Source organism: Amphiura filiformis, chromosome 7 (genome assembly GCF_039555335.1).
Source record: "Amphiura filiformis chromosome 7, Afil_fr2py, whole genome shotgun sequence".
Lineage (NCBI taxonomy): Eukaryota > Metazoa > Echinodermata > Ophiuroidea > Amphilepidida > Amphiuridae > Amphiura > Amphiura filiformis.
Genome location: NC_092634.1, coordinates 6611828 through 6623839, shown reverse-complemented (window position 1 = coordinate 6623839; position 12012 = coordinate 6611828). Strand labels below are relative to the sequence as shown.

Genomic DNA, 12012 nt, shown 5'->3' with positions numbered 1-12012 from the left:
GTCCTGGCCTTGTCCTATTGTACTTGTTCATTTGTGTATGGAGAGCTCACTGACCTGTATAGAGGTTAATGGGAGCTAGAGCTTCTTTACGGGGCACTATCGGTTTCAGGGCGTAGTTCATTGAACTCAACGGGCTGTTATTTGAAGTGCTTTTATGTTATTGCAAAACGGATCGTGGCGAAAGCTAATAAATAATTCATACCAGGGTTTGATTGATCTGGGATGCGGACATTTCATTATTCGCAAACCACCGGGATTCGATATAGGTTTGCGTTGTTAAATGAAAATGTGAATAAGAGTGTCATCCCCCTGACATACATGTAGAATCTAAGTTAGTTACTAGTCTCAGGTTTCTCATCTTCTCTGGGTATACTTACGAAACAAATGCATTTACAGCTCGATTTAAATGCAAATGTTACTGCAGTCCGTATAACATTAACATTTATATATATAACACCACTGGTGCTCAATTAATAAACATGGTTAAATGTATGCAAATTAAAATATCATTAGCATAACGAGGTAATTCAGTATCAAAGTTACGTAATGTTACTATGTCAACGGGATCACGCTCTTGAGTAATGAACCACGATCGAAACGATCACCACACAAAGTATATGGCACTCAAAGGCATACCAACATAGCGTGATCCGGTAACCAAGAGGATTACGTAACCACTTCGATGCTGAATACTCATAAATGAAAAGTAACCGTTTCGTTGAATGCATACTCAGTATAAAACTTACCATTGGTTTCTAGAAGGGAATCTGTCTTTATCCTTGCCCAACCCAAAACGCTCAACAGTCCATGCTAATTAGCTACTAGGCAAGAACCCCCGAGATAATATCCGACCAGAGGAGCTTCGCAACTAACCAGCGGTACTCATTACAAGTCAAGAGGCTAGGGGTGCAAAGCCTTACTGTGACCTACCCATAATGGGGAGTACCATTGGACACTACGTTACTAGGTGTTTCAAATATCTGGTTACTCACATTTTTCTAAGATATATATATCATGGTGTTGAAACAGATAGATGTTAGTGTTTTTAATTTAAGAAACTAAAGTTTGGCATTAAACTTCTTTTTAAACAATTATATATGTGACCGTACAGCACGAATGAGCCGTAAATGTCCTCAATTGTATTCTGAGTTACAGTGTAAAATGGGCATGAAGGTCATATTCATAGGTATTTCAATTTGGTGCTACGTGTATCTCATTAAATGAGGTACACGTAGCACCCAATTGAGGTACCTATGAATACGACCTTCATGCCCATTTTACACTGTAACTCAGAATAAACTGAGGACATTTACGGCTCATTCGTGCTGTACGGTCACATATACATATTTTGATGCAAACAATTTAATTTTGCTCGTCGTATATGTAAGCCCTTTATCTACTACGTAGGGGTCAGTGTGTGGTACTTTACGGACGCCAGAATTTTATTTAAATGAGGATGACTCTGTCGTGAGGATGCATACCCTCTATAGGGTGAGACAAATAAACATGGTACTTACCGTGTTCACCAGAGCAAATCATAAAGGTCATATTTGCTAAGAATACGCGGTAGATTACGGCCCACATTATAGTGATCGATTTCATTGTGCTATAAATCAAAAGTATAACATCACCAATGTCATTCATCAGGGAAAATAATAGTATCCTAGAATAAAAGTTGGAAATAAAGAAACTAGTTCAATCACACTTAGATACTGTTGTTTACGATTTTTTTTAATGATTGAAATTCCACAACATGTGAAATAACATTGTGCCCCATGAGTAGTAAGAAGGCCTGTATAGACCACTGTGTTAAACCTATGGGAAGGCCTGTATAGACCACTTTTGTGGTCTATAAATTTGTAAGGTTTCAGACCAGTAATGCTTTTCAATGGGGAGTCTAGATTTTGTGGTCTATAAATCAAAATGGTTCAGAGCAGGGTGTTTGGGCATTTAATGGGTGGAATAAATTGTGTGAGTTTAGGCTTGATTATGTTTGAGCAGAGATTAAGAGCACAAATTGCCTTTGTCTCAGCTGTAAGTCTATGTGTGGGAAGGTGTATTTATGGATAAATGTTGTTTCACACTTGGAGATGGCTGTTTTAGATTATGAGCCCAATTGCCTTTGTCTCAGTTGTAGGCTTATTTGTATGGAAGGTTCATGTATGGATAAATGCTGTTTTCACACTTGATGGTGCTTGATTTAAGTTCTAAGGTAGAGATTAAGAGTAGTACAGATTGCCTTTGTCCTAGTTGTAGGTTCGTGTGCTAATGTATAAATAAATGATATTAAAGTTTTGGGAAGTTCATTGATAAAGTGAATTGCCTTTGTCTTAGTTGTAGGCTTGTATACTAATTGTGGGGGTAAATGAGCTTCTTTAAAGTTTTAGGAAATAAATTGCCTTTGTTGCAGTTGTATAGGTTAGTATGTGTGAATTTAATGATGCGTGCTTAAATGGATTTGTTTTAACACATTTAAGGGTAAGCTTATAACTGACTTTTAAAGTAACCAACCAGCATGATTAGAACAGTTAGTTAATGTCAAATTATACAATTGGAATAAATTATAAATTTTATTTAACTTTAAGTTGCTTTCATTTTATTTTAGACGTTATAAGTGAATCATTCTATTTCTTTTAATTCCTGTTTTAAAATGTATGCATGGCCATCTAGATTTCCCAGATATCGTGTTCGGGCAAGTCTAAACACGTCTGTGGGGAAAACCCAAAGTGACGTAATGATGTAAACATATCTAGCGGGGAAAACCCAATCTTTCATCATACATACATACAAGTGTTACAGTAATGATGCAATACAAGGAAATAATAACGTCAGATTCTAATTCATTCAACCTCCCTTTTACGCTTTACTAACCAATGATTGGCAGGATTGTCAGACACAAACTTGTTTTTTTATTTCTTGACTTTTACAGGGTTTTTTTTAATTATTTATTTCTTGACTTTTATTATGATTATAGAGATAGGGTGGGGGTCAGGCAAGATTACAAGATATAGGCCTACCATTATCATGCATTCACATTTGTGGACAACTTTAATGTTTTCATGCTTGCTTCTCAAAAGTTCCTTTGAAATAATATATAAAATGCATAACTAACAAGAGAACAAAATAAATATATAAATGGCTTGCAAAGTAATAGATAAATTTAACTGCAATACTACCAAGAAAACTGCTACATTTTATATACAGGTGCTATATTAACAAATTGTCACTACCAAGTACCATACAATAAGAACTAGATAAGCCTACTGTAATATTGCCCAAAAAAACTGGTAAAAAATTGAGAGGGTTTGATTGCAAAGATCATTAACTATACTTACTTGCAAGAAATCTGTCATTCACAAATAAGATAGACTCCTGAAGTTGAGTTATGAAAACTATTACCCTCTTTGCTACAATTTTTGAAGATCTGGACCTCTTATACATGTAGGGCTGGACTTAACACACTACACACAATGACCTGTACTTGTGCTGCCATGCATGCAATATTCTTTTCTACATGTAATCCCGCTGGCATTGCATTTTGACCCTCATATAAATCAACCTAAGTAGCCCCTGGGCTTTTTACTGGTCAGTGGTATTCAACATACAATCTCTGACAATTTTAGAAAAAAATTGTTTGAACACTAAAGGCCTAGGGGACGCACCATTAGATATTATGGGGGGGGCAGGCTAGGGAGTTAGGATCATAGGCAGATTTTTTTTTTTTGCCGCCTTTGGCGAAGTTGTCTTTTTTTCAATTTTAATGTACACCTTTATACAGAGCTGGGTAGGGAACTTTTTTTTACTCATCAGTGAGGCAATTTTTTTTTCTTTACTCATCAGTGAGGCAATGTTTTTTTACTCATCAGTGAGGCAAAAAACTCCCTAGGCCCCCCGATAATATCTAATGGTGCGTCTCTAATATGACAGGAATTCATAACAATTATTAACTTTTTAGCGAATTTGCTGAGAGACAAGTTTGGAACGTTCACAAACAGAAAATTATAATTTTACTGAGCTATAGCCTACAGCGCGATGAAAGTACACACTGCATGGTTCAATAATTATAAGTAATGGTGTTGTGTTTTGAAAATAATTTCAGATGCCAAAACAAAAGCAAAAAACCTGGCAAAGTCGCATAATATTCACACAGCCTGCAATTTCATAAAATTTTATTTTTAACAAAATCATTATTAACCCTTTATATACCAACAGCGAGGTATTTAATTAAATGTGTACTACAGCATGATACTGTAAAAATGAGTAGGAAAACTTGAGTCTCACTATCTACTGGTCTCCCATTAATAATACTAGAATGTCAAAAATTATATTGTGTGTGTTTACTATGAATATAATTTGGTCATATTTGATGAATTAATAACAAGTTTAGTTGGAGACGTTTGGATATGAAAGCAAGTGATATTTAATATGACATCATTTTCGCTATTAATTTCGTGTAATGGTGATGCAGAAGCATTGTGGTATACAAGCATCAGTATACAGAATACACATAATTATTTATTTACAATTTAACTACATTTAAAATAATATTGAAGGTAATAATATATAGCCATAATATAGGAGTAATGTAATATAATAGTTTTAAAGGGGTATTTTGTGATCCACAGCCTCATCCCCCACTTTTTTCAAAAAAAGTTGAGATTTTTATACCACTGGAATCCTCTGGCTACATAATGTTTATGTACCAAAAATTTCTTGCAGATTATTTCGTTTAGCAAAAATATCGTCAAATTTGAATTTCGTTCTGGTGCACCAGAACGAAATTACACACAGTAACCTATGGAGCAGTGTAATACACATAATCATGCATAACTCGCAAACGCAAAATCGGAATCAACTGAAATTTTGGGAATAAGCTTTTTCGTGAATATCTACTGAAAAATGTCATAAAAAGAGGATGCTAGGATCACGAAATCCTCCTTTAAAGGAGCATTTCATGATCCACAGACTCAGATCATCCCCCCACGTTACTCCAACAGAGCTGAGGTTTTTATACCATCAGAATTTGTACTTTCTTAGCGTGGGGCACTGTAATACCTCTTTATGCAATTATCATTAAGGTGGTGTTAAAGGCAAGGTTTAGGGAAATCATTAATTCCAACATTTTTGCAAATAACTCCAAAACATTTCATATGATACAATCTCAAGTGAGTTTGTACTTATGTAGGGATATGTTGGCCATGTTATGAAGGTAATAAAACCGTTGTCATGGTAACCAAGCAGTCGCTATTGGCTTCTGACCAATCACATTGAAAGTTGTTTTTTTCCTGTTTTTTCGCAAATCACTTCATTGAAAAAATTTTTTGAATTATTATCTTCTTCTGTGCCAAAACGATCCATAGATCTTTAATTTGCATTTAAAACCAACTTAACTTGCAAATTCAATGTTTGAAATTTTGGAAATAATCTTTTTAAAAAAATTTATAATCATGTAATGCCCCTTTAATGCAGTTAAACTGCCATCAAAGTCAGTGTAGATATTATTCCTTAAATTTTAAATATCCATTCAATTTTTTAGCCAAATAGAATAATCATTTAAAAACTCAAATAAAATCCAAGGTAAGATTTTACTCTTCCTTTTTATACAGTCAATACTGGTTGTATATTGATGACGTCACATATTTACATTCAGGACACCCTCTGTTGTTTCACACAAGGATAAATAAAACAGCAATGTATAATATGGCACACCACATAGACTATGCCATAGACAGCAAGGCTAACTTACTATAGATGAGTTGGTGGATGATGTCATATGTTTATTTTCAGGACACCCTCTGTTGTTTCACATAAGGCTAAAGAATACAGTAGTGTATAATATGGCAGACCACATAGACTATGCCATAGACAGCAAGGTAACTTACTATAGATGAGTTGATGGATGACGTCACATGTTTACATTCAGGACACTCTGTTGTTTCACCCAAGGCTAAAGAATACAGCAGTGTATAATATGGCAGACCACATAGACTATGCCATAGACAGCAAGGTAACTTACTATAGATGAGTTGATGGATGATGTCACATGTTTACATTCAGTACAACCTCTGTTGTTTCACACAAGGCTAAATAGAATACAGCAGTGTATAATATGGCACACCACATAGACTATGCCATAGACAGCAAGGCTAACTTACTATAGATGAGTTGATGGATGATGTCACACAATTACATTCAGCATGTTCAGTACAACCTCTGTTGTTTCACACAAGGCTAAAGAATACAGCAGTGTATAATATGGCACACCACATAGACTATGCCATAGACAGCAAGGCTAACTTACTATAGATGAGTTGATGGATGACGTCACACGATTACATTCAGTACAACCTCTGTTGTTTCACACAAGGCTAAAGAATACAGCAGTTTATAATATGGCAGACCACATAGACTATGCCATAGACAGCAAGGCTAACTTACTATAGATGAGTTGATGGATGACGTCACACGATTACATTCAGTACAACCTCTGTTGTTTCACACAAGGCTAAAGGCTATCTGCTTCTGGATATCGTTTGAAGTCAAATGATATACCATTTTGAAGCTTGTGAGTTATATTTTCTAAACATGGAATAAAATAAAATTGACCGGGGGAGGAATTTACGGCTCATTCGTCGTGTACGGTCACATATAATATGATTATGTTACTTTATTTTGTTATACGTTTCATCCAATAAGTTAAATCTTCACTTTTCAAAGTTGTACTTCATTTTGTCAATAGCCATTGTAACCAAATCAGCAGGAAGCTGTGGGAAGTATTTCCCATAGAGACCTATAAGTTCTTCCTTTGATGTGATTTTAGTCTTCTCAATTTTCCCTTCATCATTTTCATGAAATAGGCTTGTGCCACGGATAGCTAACAACTTCTGCCTAGGATAGGCCAGTGCACGCATCGACTGAAGAAACGTCATTCCAGGCATGGGAGGGTTCTGGGTCACATAGTGCTTGATCATATGATCTCTGAATTACTCAATTTCCCTTGGCTCCAATGTGAAGGTCATATACTTCTTCCATCCGTCAATTATGATGTCATTCTCACCAAGGGATATAGTTGAATATGACCTATTGACCTTCTGCCACCAACTGATCAATTCTCCTTCTTTGATAAACTTATAAACCTGGAAACCACATTGATACACTGGTGATTCTTTGTTGAAATCCAGTGGGATGGCTTGGAAGAAAGGATCTCCTGCGCCTACATCAACATAGTAATTATCCCCAGTTTGAACCAAGTTTTTGACCAGAACAGACACATGGTCTTGTACACCATTTAGTCCTATTTCACATGCATTGAGACAGACATCAAAACCTAGTGTTTCCAGAAGATGCTTCATGAAGATGTTGTGATCATAACAAAGGCCTCCTTGTGTGCTGAGAATTTGGGCCTTGATGTCATCCATTGTAGATATACGTTGATCTTGGTCTCTCCTGGATATTACAATTATCGATTGATATGGAATTTTCTGCTGGTAGATGTTGATGATTTCATTCAGAAGGGCAGCTTTATCATTGATCAGTTTTTCTTGGACAGAAGTTATCTTCAAAATGTCCTTGAGGAAGTAAAGAGCTTCTGTCTGTGATAGCATTGTCATGTAGAATTCATCAATCTGTCGGAAGGACAAGTTTTCACAACAGTTCAGTTTGAAGTTGGTAGTCATGATATTATGGATCAATTTATATCCATTTTATTGACTTGTCGTTATTTTTACTTGACTACAGCTCGATGAAAATAACACCTGGCTCACTAATGACAAATTAACAGTATTATTTTTAGTATGTTAAAAACCAAAATAAAAACTCAATGCAAGCATATTATAAGGCAGGGTCACGTGACACAAAAGTTCGGACGCTCTGAGAGGCTGTATATCAATCTTCTGTCACAGTTCCATAACAGGGATTAAAGAGTGAAGTGAAAGCAGCAGGCGGAGTTGGGTGTATGAGGCTATTATTGTCAAAGTGTCCAATATTCCAATATAGTTTGTTTATTTCTTTATCATGTAGGCCTACTTGTACACGAAATTAGGGTCAGGGTTAGGATTAGGGTTATGAGTAGCATTAGGGTTAGGGTTTGGGTTCGGGGAAATCATTTACATGAAGTATCAGCTTAGAATTTGTTTTCGTTTTTTTTTTTTTTTTTTTTTTTTAAGTTATTAAGCATATATAAAGATCTTATAAAACGATTTTGAAGAAAATTTATTTTCGAGTCCCAATTTTTTTCTTGAGAAAAAGGCAGTTTTGTGATTTTTCTTCCATAGATGACAATGTTAAAACTATTTTTGCTGTTATCCGTTTGTCAAAATGGAAACTCGGATGGCTTTCAAAATACAGTACCACGTGCCCACGGATATGATGATTGATATAAAAAGTTTGAAATTTACCATCAAAATCCGTAATAGTTTTCATTTTATACCAAGAGAGATTTTCCAATTCAGAACAAAATATTTGAGCCTCATTTTACGAAAAATGTCATTTTTAAGTTGTTGAAATTCAAAACGGAAACAAATTTCGTTCCTTCAGGTTGCAAGAGATACGATGTGCATAGAAATGATCAAAGAGTGTGCTTTTATAGCACTTTGGAGAAAATCATTTTTTCAAATTAATGCAGATATCCCGTTTTGGCGTTTGTGTAGGCCTATACATTTTCAAACATTGAATATGGATAAACTAATGATTGATTATCAATAATCGATAATTGATTATCGATAATCGATAATCAATAATCAATTATCGATTATCAATTCCCCTCACCCACCCCCCCAGGAGATCATCCTTAGCAATTCTTAGTTTTGTCGGTTGCGGAGGCCTATACATTTTTCAACAATGAATATGGATAAATTAATGATTGATTATCGATAAATGATAATTGGTTATCGATAATCGATAACCAATAATCAATTATCGATTATCAATTCCCCACCCCCCCCCCCCCCATGCAGAAGGAGATCATCCTTAGCGATTCCTAGTTTTGTCGGTTGCGGAGGCCTATACATTTTTCAACAATGAATATGGATAAACTAATGATTGATTATGAATAATTAATCATCGATAATCGATAATCGATAGTCAATAATCAATTATCGACTATCGATTCCGCCTCACCCACCCGCCCCCCACTACCCAGAAGCAAATCATCCTTAGCGATTCCTTGATCATCATTTGCGTGTTTGGGTTTAACTGAACGTTTATAACTGATTGATCATTGATTATCGGTTATCGACTATCTGTAATTATATATTATCCCCCTCCGCACCAACTCTAGCACTACTTTACAATGGCATCTACCAGCGTGGTGGGAAACGCTTCGGATTATGAAGTTTGGGGGGGCAGACCGTGGGCTATTCCAGAAATTAACGGCACCTACCCTAAAGAAGACATGGGATTCCCAATAAGTTTGCGTTTTCCCATGTCTTCTTTAGGGGTAAAAAGCCGTCCTCCCCAATTGCGAGCATCAACATGCGAGGGGGTATACACCCCCCAAACCCACACACACGCATTTGAACATGAGAGTCCGTGATCATTATTTTTAGAATCCAATTAAATATTCATAGCTGATTGATCATTGATTATCGGTTATCGACTATCGATTTTTGCTGTTATCCGTTTGTCAAAATGGAAACTCGGATGGCTTTCAAAATACAGTACCACGTGCCCACGGATATGATGATTGATATAAAAAAGTTTGAAATTTACCATCAAAATCCGTAATAGTTTTCATTTTATACCAAGAGAGATTTTCCAATTCAGAACAAAATATTTGAGCCTCATTTTACGAAAAATGTCATTTTTAAGTTGTTGAAATTCAAAACGGAAACAAATTTCGTTCCTTCAGGTTGCAAGAGATACGATGTGCATAGAAATGATCAAAGAGTGTGCTTTTATAGCACTTTGGAGAAAATCATTTTTCATGACTATGAAAAAGTCATGAAAGAGTCATGAAAAAGTCATGAAAAAGTCATGAAAAAGTCCCATGCCCAGAAGGAGATCATCCTTAGCGATTCCTAGTTTTGTCGGTTGCGGAGGCCTATACATTTTTCAACAATGAATATGGATAAACTAATGATTGATTATGAATAATTAATCATCGATAATCGATAATCGATAGTCAATAATCAATTATCGACTATCGATTCCGCCTCACCCACCCGCCCCCCCCCACTACCCAGAAGCAAATCATCCTTAGCGATTCCTTGATCATCATTTGCGTGTTTGGGTTTAACTGAACGTTTATAACTGATTGATCATTGATTATCGGTTATCGACTATCTGTAATTATATATTATCCCCCACCGCACCAACTCTAGCACTACTTTACAATGGCATCTACCAGCGTGGTGGGAAAAGCTTCTGATTATGAAGTTGGGGGGGGGGGGCAGACCGTGGGCTATTCCAGAAATTAACGGCACCTACCTAAAGAAGACATGGGATTCCCAATAAGTTTGCGTTTTCCCATGTCTTCTTTAGGGGTAAAAAGCCGTCCTCAGCAATTGCGAGCATCAACATGCGAGGGGGGGTATACACCCCCCCCCCCAAACCCCCACACACGCATTTGAACATGAGAGTCCGTGATCATTATTTTTAGAATCCAATTAAATATTCATAGCTGATTGATCATTGATTATCGGTTATCGACTATCGATTAACACCATCTCAAACGCTGCTTACCAGCGTGCTAAGGTAAGACTGTGATGAAATCCGTAGGGATGATACTCTATGCACTACTGCTGGCTATATGATCTGACCTCATTGTTTACGAGGTCAGATCTTAAAAAAGATTAAGATTTTCCCATGTCTTCTTTAGGGGGTGGGCCAAAAATATCTGGATGCGCCCAATATGCATACAGATGCTTGCAATTTCATAAAGTAAAATTGACTAAAATATATTATTAACCCTTTATATTTCGAGAGTGAAATCATTTATTCTTTGTGTACTACAGCATGATACTGTACAAATGAGTAGGAAAGCTTGGGTGTCACTATCTACTGGCCTCCCATTAAAAAACTAGAATATCAACAATTACATTTTTGGTGTTTACAATGAATATAATTTGGTCATTTTTGATGAATTATTAACAAGTTTAGTTCCAAATTGTGGGATATGAATTGAAAGCAATTGACCTTTGAAATGACATAATTTTAGCTAATTTGGTGCGTCCATCAAAAAAAGGGTGCGAATACAAGAAAGTGTAATGATGATGAAGAAGCATGTTGATTCCTTGTGGTACACAAGCATCAGTATACTCATTTTTATTTGCAACTAAACTACAAGTAAATAATATTGACGATAATAATATATAGCCATAATATAGGAGTAATGTAATTATATAATAATAGTTTTAAAGGAGCATTTCATCCCCGGGATTTCATCATGATCCACAGACTCAGATCATCCCCACACTTTACTCTTTACACTTTACTCCAAAAGTGCTGAGGTTTTTATACCATCAGCAGCCTAGAACCCAAATCCGGTCGTTTGACAGAGACATCGTCCAATTTGTATTTTCTAAGTGTTGACAGACAGAAATTACAAAACAGCTTACTAATTGGGCACTGTAATATCAGTACATGTCATCATGCCTAACTTACAAATTCAATATCTGAACCAACTGAAATGTTTGAAATAATCTTTTTTCATGGATGCTAGAATCATGTAATGCCCCTTTAAGAGAGTTAAACTGCCATCAAAGTCAGTTTAAATATAATTCCTTTTATTTCAAATACCCAGTCAATTTGTTTAGGTAAGATGATAGATGAGTTGACCTATTACGTCACATTCAGAACGCCCTCGGTTGTTTCGAACAGGGTTAAATAATTGAATACCTGAGTGGAAGAAGGGCCCAACTGCAATTTTTTACTAAATTGAGTTAGACCCAGCATTTTATTGCCAGCAGACTGTTCTTCCTCGTGTGTAAAATATGAGCCAAAATCCATTCTCTAAATAGTCTTCCACGTACACTTAATCATGGTTTTCACGGAAGAAAGGCCCAACTCCATGGA

General features: G+C 35.9%; 1 protein-coding gene across 1 annotated transcript; it reads right to left on the bottom strand.

Moving 5' to 3' along the window:
* Positions 1-6983: 6983 nt before the first annotated feature.
* LOC140157586 (uncharacterized) lies at positions 6984-7676 on the bottom strand. The gene has a single exon (XM_072180826.1). It carries the CDS (start codon positions 7674-7676, stop codon positions 6984-6986), a length of 693 nt encoding a protein of 230 aa, XP_072036927.1.
* Between the last annotated feature and the right edge of the window lie 4336 nt (positions 7677-12012).